Source organism: Tachypleus tridentatus, chromosome 7 (genome assembly GCF_004210375.1).
Source record: "Tachypleus tridentatus isolate NWPU-2018 chromosome 7, ASM421037v1, whole genome shotgun sequence".
NCBI lineage: Eukaryota > Metazoa > Arthropoda > Merostomata > Xiphosura > Limulidae > Tachypleus > Tachypleus tridentatus.
Window position 1 is genome coordinate 117,242,053 of NC_134831.1, and position 22,041 is coordinate 117,264,093.

At 34.1% G+C, this 22,041-nt stretch overlaps 1 protein-coding gene across 1 annotated transcript; it reads left to right on the forward strand.

The window, feature by feature from the left end:
- The first annotated feature begins 9,164 nt into the window (after positions 1-9,164).
- On the forward strand, positions 9,165-21,403 carry LOC143257787 (constitutive coactivator of PPAR-gamma-like protein 1 homolog). Its single transcript, XM_076516819.1, has 10 exons — positions 9,165-9,260; positions 10,166-10,207; positions 11,255-11,341; positions 15,815-15,916; positions 16,182-16,230; positions 17,715-17,845; positions 18,370-18,507; positions 19,117-19,282; positions 20,659-20,911; positions 21,271-21,403. The coding sequence occupies exons 3-10, from the start codon at positions 11,303-11,305 to the stop codon at positions 21,401-21,403; spliced, it is 1,011 nt and encodes a 336-aa protein (XP_076372934.1). The 5' UTR covers positions 9,165-9,260; positions 10,166-10,207; positions 11,255-11,302.
- Positions 21,404-22,041: the final 638 nt, after the last annotated feature.

Here is a 22,041-nt window from a genome sequence, read left to right on the forward strand (position 1 = left end):
GTTGGCATTGCTTGCATACTACAAGTTCCACAGTTCTTCAGTTTAATCCAGTGGTGGCATTGCTTGCACCCTACAAGTTCCACAGTTCTTCAGTTTAATCCAGTCGTGGCATTGCTTGCACTCTACAAGTTCCACAGTTCTTCAGTTTAATCCAGTAGTGGCGTTGCTTGCACCCTACAAGTTCCACAGTTCTTCAGTTTAATCCAGTGGATTTGCGTTGCTAGTACACTAGAAGTTCCACCATACTTATCCCTGAACTACCTGTAACCGTGTTGAAATTAGTAATCATTATTCCATTATTCATTATTTCCAGCCTACTAACTTAGTAGTTTTATATTAATCTCTTATACAGTTTATAGGTAAAAGCTAAAATTCTCTAATAAATAATAAAATACTGGTATTATCAGCCACTAATAGTGCAGAAATGACATATGTCTAATTACATATGCCTAAATTATGATTTTAATCATTTAGTTATGTATTAAAATTACAGCAGCTACTAAATAGTAGAAACTATTTCAACTCATGGGATAAATATATTCTCCTTACTTATCTAACATTTATGATAATTCTGTATTTTTAGTATTTAATATATTTAATATCTTACAACACAGTACTGTTTCATAAAAACAAGTTAAGTCTAGCAATCTAGTATTAAGTATAATTTCATGACATTAGGCTGAACTGGCAGAAGTAAAACCGAGTGGCCTGTCCTAATTGGTGTAACAAGTATGTCAAGATAAATATTTTGAACTTTAATAATAGCAAACCCCCCCATGGCACAGCAGTATGTCTACAGACTTACAATATTAGAAACTGGGTTTGATACTGATTGTGAGCAAAGCACAGGTGGCCCATCTTAGAGCTTTTTGCTTACCCTCAAATGAACACTTACCTTCTACAGAAAGTATTATATTCTATAAAAAAATTTATATCATAGAATTAAAGAATATTTTGTTCTTCACTTTTTCTGAATTCCTGTATTATAAGGACAGAAATCATCACCATACTCTGTATAAGGCCTTACCATTGCCTCTTTTGAACTTACAATAATTTTATTACTCTTTTAAGTTAAACATTTCTATAAGTAGACCCCCTGAATTCCTAGTTTTCAGGTTACTGAATAAAGATTTAAGTAAAATCCACTTTGAATTATTTGTGTTTGAGTCACATTATCCCAGAAATATTCAATATTTACCAGGAGGTTTAACCTTTTTTTGACTAACCACTCTCACATCTTTCTTTTGTCATTACCTCTTGGTGGCCCAGCATGGCTGGTTGGTTAAGGCACTTGTAATATGAGGGTCACAGGTTCAAATCTCCATCACCCAAAACTTTGCTTGCCTTTTCAGCTTTGGGGATGTTATAATGTCATGGTCAATCCCACTATTTGTTGGTAAAAGAGTAGCACAAGAGCTGGTGTTGGGTGGTGATAACTAGCTGCCTTAACTCTAGTTATACACTGCTAAATTAGGGACAGCTGGTGTAGATAGCCCTCATGTAGCTTTGTACAAAATTAAAAAAAAAACCAAAAACATTATCACTTGGACTTTCCAATTTTTTTCTTTTAAATGATAAAGTTTATAAAATGAATTTTTTACAAAATAAAAGGGAAGCAGCTCAAGTAGTTTTTTTGGTGCAGTAAATTAATATTCTGATTTTTTTTTTTAAATAATTGATTGCTTTGGTTTCTAGGGCTCACTTGAAACTAAAGAATTTATTCTAAATGAGGTTGCCAAATCTCTAAATCTTCAACAGAATCGGTTCTGCATCTTTGCAGCTTTGTTGGGTAACTACTTGTTGACAGAAGAGGATCTAACACCTTTTCATCATTATTTGTGTCCAGATCAGCCAAAAGGAAAGGTAAGAAAAGATATACATTACTTTAAAGTGTGTACATGTTTATAGGTGTGGAATAGAACCTTGCGTACTTTTTCTTATGTTATTGTAATTTGAAGGAAAAAATAAACAAGGTAATTTTGATTTTCTGTCATCACTGTTCATTGTAAGTCTTCATATACATATGTGTGTAGGTGGCTTTACAATGAATGGTCATAAATAGGAATTAACTCAGGTTGTTAAGAAACAATTACAGGTCATTCATTCCTTTAAAATCATTCTTAAAAGTAAAAAAAACCCATCAAACTTAAGCATAACCATCGAGATCTGTATAACTAGCAGAACCTTGAAGGACTGAGATTAGGTGCACATCCCGAGAATGTACTTTTAGGCTTCTAGTAAGTTGCACCTATTTCCTCAACAAATTCAGGTTGGTATTTCTAACCTCATTCAACTACTCAAACCATCCATAGATTGTTGAAGACCTAAATCAAGTCTAATTCATTCACACTTCAAATTAAACAAGTATAAAACACTTGTATTATGGATCTTTCTACTAGTCCATCTCGGCCTTTTTTTAACATATAACTCATGTAGTTACTTAAAGAGCGTATCAGGGTACACTCAGTATTACAAATAAGATGTTACTGGATCTTATTCAAAATTAAAATAACCTTCTAACTCATAAATAACAAATTTCTAATAGAACTTGTGTTTTTTTGTTTACTGTTTTTCTATGCAGTCAGTCATGGTTACTTAAATTTTGTTTGTAACACATGCTTCTCTCAGTTGAGAAATATACACAAGTAACAAGTGTATAACTCTACGTTTCTGTTTTTAGTTTTTATTCTTAACAGTAAAAATGTTTCTCCTATTTGACAATTTTCTTTCTCAAGTTAAACTTCCATATTGCAAGTGCCTAACTTTCTCAAATCCTAATTCTGTTTTGATATTTTGTAGGGCTGCAACGGTTACGGACTTTTGTAACCGGCTAATCTTTGCCTCGTAACCAAACCATAACCGGTTAATCGTGTAATCGTCACAGCCCTAGGAATTTGCGCGTGACGGCTGTACCGAACGTTAACAAAAACTCTAAGGGCTTTCAACAACAACAACAATGAAAATTCAGCCAAACAAAAAGGCAAGCAGCTCATAAAATCGCGATAGGCAAACGTACCAATGTCAAGATCAAATAATGGAATATTTACACGCAAATGTCGATAATCATATTGTTTTCACTCATTTATTTTTCTCTGAAAAAAATCTTAGATTAACCGGTTAGGAAATCCGTAACTGGTTAAGAGCAGTAACCGAACCGTAACAGGGTAATCATGTAATCGTCACAGCCCAAATATTTTGTTTCAGTCAGAACAACGTTTGTAATAGTTTCATTTTATTTGGTTTCCTTTTTCATGCATTGCTTTCATACCTCATTCACTACTGCTAATGCAGGTCTTTCATTTGGACTGACAGATTTTGCTTGTACTTGTAAGTGTTCCCTCACAAGATGGTTCTACTAAACACCAGAAGTCACTGTTTTTCTATTACGCCATTTTTTTATTCACTTATTAAATTTTATACAAATTCTGTGGTCACATTCTTAGTAATTAATTTTTTTAGATACAGCTGATTAAAGGATATTCAAACATCAAGATATACAATTTCAACCAAGCTGCCTTCTTCCAAAATAGTAGAAACTCTGTAAAAACATGATAAATTTGGTGAGGATTGTCTTCTAAATTTTTTTTTGAGAATATTTAATTACGTTTGTCAGCTTTTTGCAAATGAACTCTGACAACGGATTCTAACATCCCCCCAACCCCATGTGTAGCAGGGGGACCTCCCAGAGAAGGTTTTATCTTTTCATTTTTTTCTTCTGGGATCTAAACATTCACCCATATTTGCTCTGTGTGGTGACCCATAAAGGGGAGGAGAGGATCCTGTTGGTAGACACCACTTTGACCTTGATTTCCTGTAAACAGGTAACCTTGAGGTATCCCCTCTCAGGGTAATTTGACTGGTTCTCCAGGGCAGGGGTCAACCAAGAACCAGTATTGGACATTCTCATCAGGTGTTGTGGACACTGCATCTAATTCTGGTGTTTGGGTGTAGTGTCCATAAAACCCTGGCATTGCTGCTGAGCCTTTTGCTTCCAGTTTAGTAGCCTGTCCCCTCATAGGGCTCCATGGTGGGTGGGGTCAGTGGACACCAAGCTTTTCTCTGTCTCATGGCTTCTCACACCTCTCACTGCTGAGGTTAAACAATTCATGATTGGTAAGTGACCATGCTTGGAGGTCTGTAATACATGGTTCAAAACTACAGTTGATAATGTATCTCAATTTCTCATTTTACACACATTGTCTGAACAGTCCCTTGGACAAATGTCACCATTTTTATATTTTTTTTCCAGAAGAGATTGGAGGGGCTTTCTGGCTATCCCAAATATGTCCAAAAATTAAGTTATAAAGATATTTTGGTTTAAACATCAAAACTGTAACACACCTAACTCCTCTTTAAGTCCAAGACTTTAAAGGATTTATCTATTCAGTTACTCCTTATGCTATTCTGAATACATCTGGAGGAGTTATATTTGAGAGGGATCTTCTTAACATTCCCAAATTGGAAATTCTCACAAATTTCTCCAGTTAAGGAGTTTAAACTGTGTGACCTTCACCCTCAAAGATGGGGTACGTCAGCCTACTGCTTTCTCATTTTGACATTCACTTCTCTGCATTCTCTTACATCTGTGAAGGTGGGTTACTTACATTGTAATGTTTGGCTCTATATTCCTAAACCTCTCCATTATTTCCAATGCCAGCTGTTTGGTCACCATAAGACCTCTTGTCATAGCTCTTTGTGCTGCACTCATTATGATGGCAAAGACCACAAGGCAGATCTGTGTGACTAGGAGCCTCACTGCATCACTTTTGATAGCTCCCATCCTTTATATTCCTGTTCTTGTCACATGTGGATTGAGGAAAAAAAGGTACAGTGATTGAGGGCTGTTAACAACATGTCATATCCTGAGGCACAGAAATTTTTGTCTTCCATGCAGACAAAGACGTATGCTGCCATCCTCCACTCTGCTACCTCATTAGGTGTGCAAACCAACTTTTCCATGCTCTCTGAAGAGTCTTTTTCCTCTTCAGAATTTGTTGCCCTCTATGAAAAACAGAGTCAATAGGTCAACACGAACTCGTGTCTCTGTCCTTACCTATGGCCCAGAGGTGCAAAATCATTATACATTTGCACTAGACTCACCATCTTCTGATAGAGATCTGCCCACTCACTCCTCAAGCAGAATCCATGGAGGTCAACAAGCCTTTGTCTTTTAAGGATAAGTGACATGGTTGCAAACCAAAGGCCCCTCTACCTTCGTTCCTTTCTATATAACAATGACCACACTGATAAAGTGGAACTGTTGACTTACATTAAGACTTGGATGACATTAAAACCCTGATTGATTCATACCATCCAGTCAGTTTATATTTACATCATGTCTCTCTGTGGGTTGTACCATCACAATTTATTCCATTTACCTGTGTCCAGGACAGACTTACTATCAGTTAAATCTAGATGTTCTTTTAGATCGGTTGCCATCTCCCATTTTGCTCTTGGGTAATTGTAATGGGCATAGCTCCCTTTGAGGAAATGTAGACATTGATGGGAGGGGTTGTTCTGAGGAATGTATGCTCTCAGATCATAATTTTTCTCTATTCAATAATGATTCTTTTACTTACTTTCATGCACCCAGTCATTCTTTCACTGCTATAGATATATCTGTCTGCCTCACCCTCACTTTATTTTCATTTTTTTTGGAGTGTGACTCATATGGCAGTGACCATTTTCCCATCATCTTGCAGGAAACTGGCCATGATTGGTGACACCCGATCTGCATTCCATGGTGAAAGTTGGACCAGGCTGACTGGCTTTCTTTCCTCACTCAATTGAAACTTGATCCTGCTGTTGTCTGTCTGCCATCTATTGATGACTGCATAGAAGCAATGACTGAGTGTATAGTCCAGGCATCTGTTCTTTCTATTCTTGTGACCTCAATGTTTTTCATGGTATTCACGTCCATGGTGAAATTGGCCTGCTGGGAGGCACGGAAGGCTCAAAAACAAGCCTTGCATACCTTCTGATAATATTCCTCTTTTTTCTAACCACATTGTTTATCAGCAGGCCTGCACCTACACTTGGCAGGTCAGGCATCAAAGCTAGAAAGAATCTTGAATTAGCCTCACCTCCAACATCTCTAGTTCCACCAACTTCAAAGTTGTGTGGGACAAGATTCAGAATTTTGGTAGGTTATATATCTCCCAACCTCTTTCAGTCTTGCTTTCTGATGGCCAAGAAGTTGACACTGCTAACACCTTTGGATAGAGGTTTTCTTATCTTTCTAGCTCTTCTACCTTTTCCCCATCCTTGGCCATCAAGACTCAGACCAAGAGATTGTCATTTTCCTTTTGGGAAGTGGTTCTCTCTGACTGAAAGTGTCCATTCACTGTGATGGAATTGCAAATCGCTATTCATCATTCTGACAGTATCAGTCAGACCCAACAATATTCATTACGAGATGCTATGTCATTTATCTCCTGCCTCTCTTTCTGTTCTTCTGGTTATTTTCAACTGGATTTGGCAGGAGGATGTCTTTCCTGATGCTTGGTGCCAGGCATTTATACTACACTTTTCTGTGTCTTGGAAGGATCCCACAATTTTAACAAATTATTAACCTGTTGCTTTGTTTAACTGTCTGTGTAAAGTAACTTCTCATCAGATTTGACACCTCATCTTTTCCCTTACTTCTTGTCTTTGACAGCCAATGGAGGAAGTCCTGAATTAGGCATGTGGACTACACCAAACTTAGTAATCTCCCATTACTTACATCATGTTGTGCTTTCAGTCTCATCAGGTTTTGACCTCAAACTTATGGCTGTTCTTCAAGCTTCAGTGCAACTATGAGACAGCATTAGTCTATAGTAATGCTTTCTTTTATTTCAGAGGTACATCCTTCAGACCATTGTTATGTAGATCTCACTATGTGGTGAGTGATTCCTTACCATGTATTCTGCAATGCAAAATCCTCACTGCATATCCATGTTGACCTGTGCTTTCCATTCCATGGCTTTGCAGTGTTCACTGTTGTGGTGGGGTGTTTTACAAGATCATTTGAAGTTGAATAACCTTGTGATGCTGCTTCATAAGCTTAACCATTCTGGATTGTATCACCCATGGACTTTATGGGTAAAGCAGAAAAGGATAGCTGTCTACCCTTGCCATACCTTGATTAAATAAATGAGGATAGCCCGCTTTTCAAAATATAATTTTATGATTACACATTCCACTGGCTTGGGTTCCTCTGGATTCTTCTACACATTTTCACCCCCTCCATTTCAAGTTGGGTATGGAAATCCCTACCACTTACCATTTCCAAGCTGTTGTGGTGGTCAAACATGGAAGCACCCAGCTGAATGTTTTCCACACAAAAAAGATGACAACATTCAGTACAGAGTATGGAAGTGGTGTTCTGCTGGTGCAGATGACATGCTCTCCTCCAGTATGCATTATATAGTTACTAATTAGTGAGACTTTGAATTGCAGCTCACCACTTTGAATGGGAACCATCATCCTACCTCCACAGGGGTGTTGGTACACTATAGCTAGGTTTTAAATTTAGAATGAATCAGTCAACTTATGTTCTTGCACATGTTCAAGGTTGTCTTTTTCTCTTGAGCTGATAGCTACAGCATTGGTAAGGGGAATTGTTCCAGTTCTACCCTTTTGCTATATCAGATGGTTCTGTTGGGGGAGTATATTTTGTTTACATAGACATTCTTTTGATAGTGGATGACTGGTTCCCAGATCAAGATATTCTTTAAATAACATGAGTTATGCCCTGAAGTTGGAGTGGATCAAGATTCTCTCCGGTCTCTGGGTCTTAAGGTGAAGAAAGTATGATCCTCATCCTACACCTGCACAGATGTTGGTTTCCAGCAACATGGGTGTTGGATTCATTTGCCTTTTCGAGTACAGTTCATTGCACCCTAGCCATTCTACATCATTGGGTTCTTCCTTTGTTAACCCACGTTTTAGCTTCATGGAATTGACTTGTGTATATCTACTTAAGGGTTCTGAAAGATATCTTCCCTCAGTTTTCTCCTATTTGGATGTTCTCCCATTCAGATCTTCCAATCTGACTCTCCTCTATGGAAGTATCCTCTGGATCCTATTGAGCAGTATGTCTGTCATTCCCTTCACTGATCCCTTTTCCTAGTCATTGTGGGATTCTAGCTAATCTTGCAAGTGGAAAGAAGTAGAATTACAGAAATTATAATTTTCCTGTACTGAAAATGTATTTCCAACAGGTACTTTTCTCACACTTCCCACCCTTCCTCCCTGTGCTCTTTTGGTGCTTACATCTGCCAAAATTCATTGTGATAGTTTAGTAGATTTTCATAGAGGGAGTCTTGTGTATTGTGAGTATACTGTGCTCCTCTTGGTGGAGAGGTGACAAATGATGATTTACGTGAGAAACTTGTTGAAATCATTTGATTCCAATAGGGAGGACGTAATGCTTTTGGCAGGTGTAAATAAAACATTTGCATATAGGACAGCAATGAAGAAGAACAGCTAATGTTACGAGAGGAGGGAAGTACCTATAGGAAATACATTATTAGCACAGCAGAATTATAACTTTTGGTATTTCATTGGATATAAACAACAGAATAATATTCTACAAGCCATTTACAGAGGAATTAAAATGGGTTATTTGCTTCAAAATAACATCAGTTATATCTGTCATTAGTGTTAATCAACCACAATATTAAGTTGTACTCTTGAATTAAAATTTAACTTGTTAAACCTTCAGTATCTAAACAGTTCAACAGAAGTCTAATTCAGTTATCACTACCTTCTCAAAGATTTTTGTTTAATTAAAATATTTGACTTCTTTTTCACTTTATACTTCTGTACACTAACCTTCCATTATCATTTTTATATTAATTTAATTTCTTTTTAATTTTTTAGCAAAATTTATTGTAAGTATTGTTGTATTCTTCAAGTCAAACAATACAGTAACCTAAGCAAAGCTATAATGTAATTATCATAAAAAACAATATATGTATATATAGTTTAAAACATAAGTACTGAATAAAAATAATATAGTGAAAATCTTATAAAGAAAAATATTTAGCTTATCTGATTTTTTTTGATTTTTTTTTAGCCAATCCCTTCAGAAATTCTCATTCAGGCCTTGGCTGAATTTGTACGCTCACTTAACAATGTTGACAACTTGGATACTATAGGTACCCAGATTTTTGGGCAAGCTGGACAAGAAGAAATCCAGAAATTTAAACACAGCACTCAGTATTACCTAAATGGAACTAAGGATGGCTTTTTACAGTATCAACCAACTTTGCAAGGTGAGTATTGAAAGTTAACTTACATTTTTTCTCTCTCTTTTTTTTTTCTGAACATTGTTGCATGTAATTGGTGTTTTACTGTTACTAAATACTGAAAACTTGATCAAACCTGAAAACAAAAACCAAATCTCCAGAATTTCAGTTATTTTACCAGCCAAGGAAGGTGCTAAGAGAAATTTAACAATTTTTGACCACCCCTGTATTATCAAACATAAATTTACACCATGATTGGATTGAATACTAAATACTTCATGCATTCTTCAATAACTGAAATTAATTTTCCTTAGATTGTGTGATCATTGGATTATTTCAAAAATCATAATAGTTATTTAATTATTTATTGAAAACAACAAGAAATACCATATGAAAAATTGTGATGGCTCCAGTAAACATTGATAGAGTTAATTAAAGTAGAATAACCTTTCATTTAATTAAAAAAAAAGTTAACCAATTTAATAGCATTCCAAAATGGTAATTAATACCTAATTTTTATTAGCTGAAGTCAAAACCTTGTGTAACATTTATTATAATGTAACTTGCAAGGCTTAGAAGGATACTGGGTTTTGGTATGTCGTTGATATCTGTTAGTGCATTCCTCCTTCCATAATGTAAAACCATACCACTTTCAGTGTGAAGTCTAGATTTTTGTCCATCAAATGGTTCAGCTTCTTTCAGTCTTTACTTTTTCTGATAGCTTCTGCACATCTTCAAAGAATATCGATGTAGTCTGGATAACTTAGGTAGAAGGAATAGCAAAAAGCCAGTAACAGTTTGTAAAATTCCCACCAACATCATGTTTATTCATTGTATTAAAAAACACATTTTATTATATTGGTAATGAAGTGTATAATTCAAGATATTAACTTTGTTACTTTATATACCTTGACTTAAATATACACTTACAGACCACAGGACTATCAGAGGAAAGGAAGCCACTCCTCCGACAAGTGAGTAGCTTTAACTAACTGTTTGTAAAGTGCATTTTTATAATTTGAGAAATTTTATTATTTGCTTTCCAAGAGCAGTACTTCGTGTAGTTTGCTTAAACCACTTGGTGGAGGTCGTGTAACTTTACGTGTGTTATTGTGGAGGGAGCAGTTCTCTCACACACACACACACACACACACACACACACACACACACACACACACACACAAACATACATGTTATAACCATAAATGTTTAAGTCATACATTTATTCTCAAAGTACTGTAACTGAAGGATATGTTTTTATATGTTTTATTCTTAGTTTTGCTTTGGAACACTTAAATGAAGTTTGAACTGTCAGCTAATCTGGAAAATTTAATGAGTATATATGCCTTTTTTAACAACCAAAAACATTTATTTCTTTTGTTTACATGACATAGATCTCAAGTGTGGCTACAGTCAATATGAAGTGTTTGTTTAACATTTTTTTATACATTTTACTTGTACTTGGCCCTATGTTATGTGGTCACGTATATACTGTGCTTAGTATTAAAATGTTATTGGAGGAATGTTTATTCTAACAATCTCAGTACATTTCATTGGCCAGTCCAACATATAGCCAAAGACATCAGAAACACGAGTCTCTGTATTTCTTAAGCCATATATTTTTACTTACTTCAATCAGTTTTAAGCTTTTGGGAGATGCTTTTTACAAGGTCTGATAGTTTTAATATTTAATCCATTGTTGATAAACATGAAAATTAATTCATTATTTTTTTTTACTTTGTTTAAAATCATATAATCTCACAGTTGTAATCTCTTTCTCTTTTTGTTTTTCATGATCTGCATACCACACTTCTGATTTTGGTTTATTCCACACTTTTATGTAAGCTGTTAAAGTATGCAGTCTGGTACTTCTTTGCATAATGAAAATGGTTTATTATGTTGCAACAGGTTAGTTTACACACATCTCTTGTGAAATATGCATATCAGGAGATGAATCTCTAACTTAATATATAATTGAAAGTTATCATTGCTTTCTGTGTAGTAGAATTCTCTATTTGCAGGTGGTAAGGCTGAACCAGGTTGTTATCCTGTAAAAGCTGAGGTTAGGGATGAGACGTCACAAAAATTTCAAAATTGTGGTCCACAAGGTTAGTTTTTAAGTTTGTGACACATAAGATGAAGTTTCTTGAATTTTTGGTGAAGTTCACAAAATGATTAATTATTAAGATAATCTCAAAGTTTTGACATGTTTTATTGTTGCTCTTTATATATTTTCAAATCAAGAAGTGTGGTCACTCGTGTTTTCCCTACAAATGACAGCTGGACTTCTGGATGGAAGTTTATCATAAATAAATATTTGTTTTATAACTGTTAGTGTAAAATTTCTAGTGATATATTTTTATTTCCTTACACAGGTTGGGTTAAAAGTGACTATACAGTTGTTTCATTTAGAATGAGAACGTAGTTTAATATCTAGTGTTATACTACGAAATAAACAATAAAAAAATTGGTTTCAGTTTTCTGTATATTTTCATCAGCATTAACTGTATAATTCCAGTTGCACCAACTATGTAGTAGCAACTGTTTAACTTTGATAATAAATAAATTTTACTTTTTGGTAATAGTTAGTTAGTCTCCTAGTGAACAAATAAAATCTATTAAAGCTTAAACTTAGTCTCCCAGTGAACATATAAAATCTATGAAAGCTTAAACTTAGTCTCCTAGTGAACATATAAAATCTATTAAAGCTTAAACTTAGTCTCCCAGTGAACATATAAAATCTATTAAAGCTTAAACTTGGTCTCCCAGTGAACATATGAAATCTATTAAAGCTTAAACTTGGTCTCCCAGTGAACATATGAAATCTATTAAAGCTTAAACTTAGTCTCCTAGTGAACATATGAAATCTATTAAAGCTTAAACTTAGTCTCCCAGTGAACATATGAAATCTATGAAAGCTTAAACTTAGTCTCCTAGTGAACATATAAAATCTATTAAAGCTTAAACTTAGTCTCCCAGTGAACATATAAAATCTATTAAAGCTTAAACTTAGTCTCCTAGTGAAGATATGAAATATATTAAAGCTTAAACTTAGTCTCCTAGTGAACATATAAAATCTATTAAAGCTTAAACTTAATCTCCCAGTGAACATATGAAATCTGATAAGACCTAAACTATGAAAGGGGTCTTTTTGTAAAATTTTTTGTCAACGAACTTGAACTATTCTTGTAAATGTGTTTATATTTTGAAGATATCTCACTTTCACACACAAAATAGTCATGTCGTTGTCATGTCTGCTTTACAATTTTGCATATTACTAGCTATGAGATAACCCTCACCTAAATTCAAGTTTAATGTGAACAATATTGGGGTATGACAACAGTCATATGATAGTTGCATCCATTAAATACCTCAAATAATTTCATTCTTTTCCTTGAACAGATATGTTAATTTCTTTTAGCCTATATTCACTAAAGCTTATGTTTTATTTTGTCTTTCCTTTTGTTTCAAAACTACTGATGGACATGATGTTTTCTCAAGTGACAGTGACTTCGCATTTATCCTGTGTAAGCGACTGAGTTACAAGCACGGGATCTATTTTTACTTTGGTTTCTGGAGGTATATTGATTGTTGGCAACATTACAGCTATTGTTGTGGATTCCCTCATACACAATGGGCCTTTTCTTTCCATCCTTTTGGTCACGTCCTTTCTCCTGAGTACATTAAATTGCCAGGAGAAAAATGAATGTAACATTTTCCTCACCTGAGTTTGTTTGGATACTGCCTTACAAATCAGGGAAAGTCCTGAACTTTTCAGTCTCTTTCTGGATTTAATTTCTCAGAGATGTTCCTTTTTTTATCTCTAGGCTGTGTCTGATTCTAGCTGTTCTTTCCTCCATGAAACCCATTCTCGAGATTACTTTGTTTTCCTAATATTACACTTTGTGCTGATTTCCTTCATAAGCACCTCCACACTTTCACATACATGCCTTTTCCCCTCGCACATTTTTATTTTCCTTTTCTAAATTTCCAATTTTCAGAACCTCTTTTGTCTGCTTCAGGTGTGAACCCCTTGTGTCCTGTATTTCATTCTTAAGTTCACTGTTTTGCAGCTTCTTTGTCTCACTCGACTTTTACATTCCCCCTCCTTATTCCTTGTCTGAGGCACGTTAATGTACTCCGCAGGAGTTTTCCAGAAAGGTTTCTTCCTTTCTCTATAACATCATAACCTGTGGATATACTCCCCACTAATGTGCATCTGCCTTTTTTCATATCTCTGCAGTCTTTTTTTTTCCTTCTCTCCAGAAGCCCTTGATGGTGTTCAGGTTTCAATGTACTGAAGTAGCCCATCATCAGTTTTCCTTTTATTCCCTGGTTTCTTGTCTTTTGCGACCTCACTTTCTTTCTTCTTATTTTTGGTGTCCTTAGAAAAGATCATCCAGACAGGCATCTGGCAGACTTCTCACCCATTAATTTCTCATAATTTTCATCATTGGGCTGTTCCATCAGCAGGATTTTGACTTCTGCTGGCCACTGTTTTTCAGTTGAACCTCTGTCTTTGAGATTGGTAAATATGTTTTCTTTTTCTCTCCCTCTCTGTTCAACAGGATCATTCAAAGTAGCTGGTGTTACCTTCCAAGGTATGCTTATTCCACAAAATGTGCATTGAGCCAGAGGGAACAGAAAGAGGTTAACCGACATGCTCTGGTCCTACCAGTGTCAAGATGAGATGATCTGCAAGACCACTAAAGGTATCTTCATGGTATATAAAAATTACCTAGTTACATGATCCAGGGTCATTTTATTTTCTTCTGTTCATCTACAAGGGCTATCTTTCAGTTCCATACGTTGCTGTTTGGTCTGGCTTCAACTTTTTATATGTTTTGTCAGAGTAGTTTGCTCATTTGTGTGCCATCTAAGCTTTCTGGGTCTTTGAATTTATCATTACATAGATGAATGGCTTCTGCTTACCTCTTCCCAGACCCAGTCAATCTCTCGCATGCAATTAATTGTTCAAGAAGCTGGTTAGATGGGGTTTCTTATCAAGTCAGAGAAGTCCCTTCTAATCCCTATACTCTTTCCTATATCATTTAGGGTTCTTCAATTCCCATCTTATTTAGGTTTCATCCTTCTCCATTTCCACAGACAAAAAAGGTAGTACATTTACCTTCTCTCACCGCATGAAAGGTTCTATCTCTTTTGGGGATTTTGGCTTCCATGGAAGCTCTTACTCCCTTGGTTTTGGCACACACGTTTCTTTCAATGGATGCTTATTGATCACTGGAACTTCTCCCATGATCCCTTGGTTCATCCTGTTGCCCTTTCACCTTGCATTGTGAACAGATGTGTGGAGAATCATCATCTTTGACTGGAATAAATTGACTTGTTATTATTTTGTATCTCTTTCAGTCGATATACAACATATTTGAGGTTCTCACAAAATGGAATGTGTTGCCTGGTTTGGTATGCTGAATGTCAGATCTTTACATTAAAACTATTATTTCTAAATGCTCACTGTAGAGATTGAGGTGTTTCTGTAAGACTACCAGACACTTTTCCTGTAATGTGTGTGTGTATATTAAAAGTTTATTATCAGTGTATTTTATATAAAGAACCCTCACTCATGGGCTACACTAGAAAAGCAAATGATTTTTTTCCCATCACCAGTGACCTGAGATTTTTACAGTCTGAGTCTTTCTGCTTTTCAAAATAGGGAATCACAATCATCCATTCCACAGTCTTCAATGTGTCGTTCCTTTGGACCTCTCAGTGCCTTTTAGTAGAGCACAATAGTCCTTACCACTCTGGTTCCCAGTCACTGGAGTGAAGGATCATGGAGGTTTCCTCCTGAAGGGGGGGATTGTACAATGAAAGAAATGAAAAACACAAATACTTACTTAGTGAAAAAAAGGGCTGTTGCCATTATAATTATTGAATAGACGGTAACATACCATTCTGGATCCAAAGCACTTCCTCTCTTCCACTTTTTCATTGTGGGATTTCAGGTTTCGGTGGAAGTTAACATTTTCCTACACTGAAAATGTATTTCAAACAAGTAATTAATTCATCTCTCCCTCACCAGTGATATGTTGGTATTTTAGTTTGTAATTTTCCAATTCTCAAAAGTGATGATTGTGCTAGAACAGTAGAGAGTGCTCGTGGTGCCAGTATGATTAGTTCCAAAATAAGTGTGAAAATAAAGGGGTATAATAGACTCGTGGGATGTTAGTGCACATTTTTTTAGGAATGCTTAGAGGGCAAATCAAATTTGAGACATGGAATTTCTTTTTTCCTTATTGGAGTGTGAGGTTCGTGTTTTTGTGGAATGCTCCTCAAGAAGCTGTACAGTGAATTATCCAATTAAATAAAAATAACAAATTTGATGTTATAAGGTAGTTTATCTCTACTATTGTAATTTTATGTGTATACCAATATGAAACCACAGAAATTAAATAATGAAGTACACTCTTAAATTGACTGTCTAATGTGACAATTTGTTCCTCTAATATGTTATCAGGCATGAATAATAAAAGTGATTTTAATGTGATTTGATATGTTTGGTATTAATGTTTTATTAATTTCATAAGAAAAGTTTTTCTGTTTTTATATGGCAATCAAAGGAGAACAGAAGAATAACACATCAACCTCAACACTGTCAGCGAACAGCAATGACTTCTTCCCCCAAAACAAATGCTTTGGGTTCAGAAACAACAGTGGGAGAGGTGAGACCTTTTCAACATCATTTTTGTTGTTGGTTAGTGGAAAATTATATACCAATGATTAAACAGATTTTGTGGTGTGATACCTATAAAGGTATTGAGTAATTAAATTGTTATTATCAAAGCAAACGTGGGATTAAGTCTTTACATTATGTCAGTTGTAAATCATTGATTGTTTCTTTGTTTAGATTATAAAACAGATTAGTTTATATTAAAATCTAGAAAGATGCTTCGGTACATAAAAAATATTCTTAACCTCTCTTAACAGTTTTCAGCTCTTTCTACATATCAAGTTGGAGGAGGATACACTAGTCCAGGTAATTCATATTTAGAAAATCACAGACATTACTGGAGTTTGAAAACTCATAGAAATAATTCTACTCTACTGAAAGGAATTGTGACAATAAAGTCAGTTGTTTTGTTGATGATAACTTAATAATGTAACTAGAAAGTTAATAGTTAATAGTATTAACCCTTTTCATTCTGGAATCTTGTCTTTTATGAGAGAATATAGCATTGTGAACATTTAAGAAAATCAGTCTCATATATTCCTTCAAACCACGTATGAAATAATATTATAACTAAAGTGTTCAGCTTTTTATCTTTGTGTTGTAGTATGCTGTAATAACATTTCTTTTAGTTTAAGTAATTCAAAAAACCTGACCTGCTAAAATTAAATCAGACACAGTGCCTTCAATTCTTAAATATTAAAAAAGAGTTATCTTTCACATATAAACTAATTTATTGAGACATTGTTGGTAAACTGCCTGATATAAGCCTGTAGATTTAAATGTTTCAAGAGAATTTAAGGTTTGTGTTTGATGAGGTTATGACATTATACCTGATTTATATTTTCTTAATCTTTATAAACAAAAAAACTTTGAAAGAGTTCAGATAGTATGAAAACAATAAATATTTGAAATTAGTGGTTTCCAAATTAACTTGATTTTTTTGTTTTACAACTTCAAAGCATCTAAACCTAACAGAATCATAAGTGTACCAACTGAAAGGTTTTATGTCAGTCTTTCTTTCTCTTTTCACTCCATTTTTATATGGACAGTGAAATTCTAAACTTTTAATTATTTGAGTTCCTGTTTTTTTTTAATCACACATCTTGTAGTAATCCAACAATTACATAGTTTTATATTTTTGTGTCCTCAGTTGAAGTCGCACCTTTGAATAATCCAACTATATAAAATAGTTTTGTATTTTTGTGTGTTACATTGAAGACACAACTTGCAGTAATCTAAGTATAACATGGTTTTCTATTGTTGTGTGCTGCATATTTGTTTGTTATTTTGTTCAAGTAATTAACTAATAGTGTCTTTTTTGCTTTTCAAAACCTTTCCCCAGTATTTTTATGCTCTGGAGCCTTGCACTGGCCTTAACTACTATCATGACAGTATTTTAAACAACTGTACGTAATTTCTGAAGTGAATATGGAGTTTTTTTTTGTAATATAAGATAAATGTATATCAAAGTATTTCAGTAAAAAGGATTGTCTCATGATACTGTTTATCATATGGTTTGTAAAACTGTAAATTTACAAATAAATCGTATTTAGGGTAAGAAATGTACAGTTATTCGTATGTTTGGTGTATCTGTGTTGCAGACATGGTGGCTGCTACAGTATTGTGAATGATGTTTAACAGATATTGATGGGAGATTAGGTTTTAGCAACTTTTTTAATGCTTCTAATTACATATTCATACTTAATGTTATAAAGTTGACTACAGTCTTGAGTATAGAATATTTTGACAACTTTTCAATGGTAAGCTGAATGCTTTTGGGGCTGTATTAGGTAATACTTCTACTGGTTTCAATGGAACAACAGTGGTCAGTTCTAGCAATACCTCCTCAGGAAGTAATATCTCTAGCCCTAATAGAACAAGTCCAGAAAGCTCCTGGTCGGGATCAATTAGCCAACAAAAGGTATCAGTGAGGAGATTTATTTGTATATTATTCTTGTGGTCAGTTTTGTTATAATCTAGTGTCCACTACATAATTTCCAAACCACTATGACAGTTATTTGTGATTTTCTGGTAGAATAATTTGTGATGGCATTCACCTATTTACCTTCTCATTGCAAGCTTGAAAAAACAATTTAATTGGGGGGTTGGGGACAAATTTCTCATCAACTACAACTTTTAAAATAAATACATAAATAGAACTATCTATAAAATATCTGCTTTCTTGAATAGTGAATTTCACTCATGGTTTTGTTTTCTACTTAGTTAATAGCTTAATTATAAAGTCTGAAAATGTTTTCAATGTATAACATGTTTGTGGACAGCAATTTTACCATCTGCTGCCTGTTAATGAACAGACTGAGAAGATGTAACGAGTGTTATCTTACCTCTGTCTTGTGGTATGTGTATTTTAGGTCATTAGAGTTGGTCTATTATTACATTATGTGGGTAGTGTTAATAATTGTAAACTTAAATTTTTCTTTTAAGGATAAGCTACATACTTGCAGAACCACTAGCATTGAGATTCCCAAACTGCCCAAGGTCACTCCAGAAGTAATGAGGACTGCTAGTGAACGTCACCAGCGTGGTTTGATGTCTCCATGGATATATCAGCTTTTAACTCAGGTATGCTTATAGCACAGCATTGCCAGTGTATTAGATTTAAAATGACACAACTGAAACAGTTAGGTGAATTATATTCTGTGTTAGATATTTTGTTGTTGTTGTTTTCAAGTATAATTAATCTGTTTACTGCTGCTCTTGTTATTGGGTGTCCTGAATTTTAAAATGTATGTTTTCAGTAAAATGTGTACGAAATTATTACATTGATTGAGTTTCAGAACTTTATTGAACATCTTATATCTACTTTGAGCCTTGTTTGTATGACTATCATTGGTCACTGTAACTTAATTGTCAGGTGTTCGTATGCTATTAGTTAAGAATTATTTGTTAATGTTGCAGATCAGAGCTTGTCTTAACCTTGTTTTGTTAGTTCTGGTTTCTTTAATAAACAAAAAAGATTATAAAGGAAAATCAGTGTTAAGTGAATATGACAATTTACACCAAATCTGACAATGGAAATTCATTCATTTTGCTAGTTTTTCAAGAAAATTTGTTTACTTCACTTTTGAAAGCTTTTCCTTTATTTGTATTGGAGGTAAATTCATTGATAATTACTAAAATTAATATAAGGGAGTTGGAGCCTGAACCTAATGTCTGCTATTCTCCAATCAGGGTGAAATTAAATTGCCTGTTACAATTGAAGAAGACATCCCTAGAGATGTGCCTCTTGGAGCAATACTGTTTAGGCCACTAAGACAAATGGTCTATGCTATCTTGTTTAATTTGCACCATCAACATTTCTTAGCAAAACAAAAAGAAAGAAAAGAAGGAGTCGAAGGTAACATGATTATTAATATTGATTGTACAAGTAGCTTTTTGTAACGTGTTTGTCCCTAACTAGTGGATAATAAAACTGAATAATCCAGCTTTCTCTTTTGAAGTAACAGTAATGTACTTGAACATCAGATTTATTTTGAGCAAATAAAATTCAAATACAGAAATCTTCTACTCTAGTGTATTTTCATATGTATTTTGTACAGGAGTTTTCTACTTAATGGCAAAAACAAATTTCTGGAATTAGTATTTAAAAAGTTAGAAGAAACTGTCAGGTTTATACTCTTTTGACATTAAGGCTAGCACTGTGCAGGAATATATGGTTATCATCTTCCACAGTGTGTGTGTTTTATTAGGTTCTTGAGACTGTTGGCATTGTGTGCAGTAAATTATGTGTATGATACAGTCAAAAAGACATGTTCTAAACAATATTCAGTGTTTTATTCATGGAGTAATGATATTTAAATTGAATGATATATTTTCAAGTTAATTTATAATAATTATTTAATTTGAACAGATGTGATTGTATCGAGTTAAAATATTCACACTAAATTATTTGTTTTAAATTAATGACTTTAATTATTGTGTAATTATCTCTTCCACATGATTTCTGTATATTTTTTGAAAATATTAAAGCAAGAATAATTCTAGTTTGAAATAAACTGAAAGTTTTAAATGATCTGAAATATTAGATGAATTGCAAACTGTGTGAGTTACTATAAAATTAAAATGCTGTTGAAAGTCTTAAGTAAAAATGTCAGCTTGAAATTTGTTTTTTATGAAGTCATAAAATCAGCTTATAGATAATGAATTGGACTAAGTGTACCGTGTCTACAAAACTTATGAATTGGACTAAGTGTACCATGTCTACAAAACTTATGAATTGGACTAAGTGTACCGTGTCTACAAAACTTATGAATTGGACTAAGTGTACCGTGTCTACAAAACTTATGAATTGGACTAAGTGTACGTGTCTACAAAACTTATGAATTGGACTAAGTGTACCGTGTCTACAAAACTTATGAATTGGACTAACTGTACCGTGTCTACAAAACTTATGAATTGGACTAAGTGTACCATGTCTACAAAACTTATGAATTGGACTAAGTGTACCGTGTCTACAAAACTTATGAATTGGACTAAGTGTACCGTGTCTACAAAACTTATGAATTGGACTAACTGTACCGTGTCTACAAAACTTATGAATTGGACTAAGTGTACCGTGTCTACAAAACTTATGAATTGGACTAAGTGTACCGTGTCTACAAAACTTATGAATTGGACTAAGTGTACCGTGTCTACAAAACTTATGAATTGGACTAAGTGTACCGTGTCTACAAAACTTCCCCTAAAACCAAGCTTATTATTGTCACCCTACAGAAAAAGTACCAGATATTATAATTAAGGAATGGGCCTGGAACAAACATAAACAGTACACTAGTCCAGATTTAGTTCCTGCTGTACCTCTAGGCTGGGCTGTTCCCACTGTTCAGCGTTTGTGGTGTGGTACTGCACCCGATGAGAAGAAGCGTCGTCTAAGAGCTTTTCTAACGTGCATGCGTAGTGACACGCCACTGATGTTAAACACAGCATACGTACAGCAGCACCTTCTTGTTTTGTGTTGTGTGTTAAGGTACTGTGTTTGTTAATTAAAATTTATTAAAACAGGGTTAACTGCATTTTGCTAGTCAGTCAAAAATGCCATAAGTTTTAAATGTATATTAAAAAGTGGATGGTATTCAGATTTCTTTGTGCATACATTTATATATTTTATTACAACTTTCTCTAAATGTGTACTTATAAACATGGTTCTTGCCAACATTGGTATTACATTTTATGTATTCTGAAGATATTAATGAATTTTCAGGTATTTTATATTTAAAAAAATGTTAGCTGTGCATCATATCCTTATGTATTTGATTGTGTAAAAAGATACCTAATCCATTTCAGTTCTTGGAAATGTGAAATAAGTTCTGATTTTAAACTTTACAGGTACATGATGACGGACGAACGTCCCATTTTCCGCAAATACGAACTAGATGCTTTCCTTGCTCAGGCTATTTCTCCACATCTTACAAATGCAGAATTTACTCAGAATATGCAGGTAAATCTTCATAAAATATGAATAATAGAAGTGTTTAGCAGACACTGTATTGATAGTTTAGTTGTAATACTTTCAATGTTTAGTAGACACTGTTGTGATAATTTAGTTTTAATACTTTCAGTGTTTAGTAGACACTGTAGTGATAGTTTAGTTTTAATACTTTCAGTGTTTAGTAGACACTGTAGTGATAGTTTAGTTGTAATACTTTCAATGTTTAATAGACACTGTAGTGATAGTTTAGTTTTAATACTTTCAATGTTTAGTAGACACTGTATTGATAGTTTAGTTGTAATACTTTCTATGTTTAGTAGACACTGTAGTGATAGTTTAGTTTTAATACTTTCAGTGTTTAGTAGACACTGTAGTGATAGTTTAGTTTTAATACTTTCAGTGTTTAGTAGACACTGTATTGATAGTTTAGTTTTAATACTTTCAGTGTTTAGTAGACACTGTATTGATAGTTTAGTTGTAATACTTTCTATGTTTAGTAGACACTGTAGTGATAGTTTAGTTTTAATATTTTCAGTGTTTAGTAGACACTGTAGTGATAGTTTAGTTTTAATACTTTCAGTGTTTAGTAGACACTGTATTGATAGTTTAGTTGTAATACTTTCAATGTTTAGTAGACACTGTTGTGATAGTTTAGTTGTAATACTTCA

Coding starts and splice junctions, on each gene's coding strand:
- LOC143257787 (XM_076516819.1), top strand. CDS start 11,303: ATGAGACGTCACAAAAATTTCAAAATTGTGGTCCACAAG. Junction 16,231..17,714: donor AGGAGGATACACTAGTCCAG/GTAATTCATATT, acceptor GGGCTGTATTAG/GTAATACTTCTACTGGTTTC. Junction 19,283..20,658: donor AAGAAAAGAAGGAGTCGAAG/GTAACATGATTA, acceptor GTCACCCTACAG/AAAAAGTACCAGATATTATA.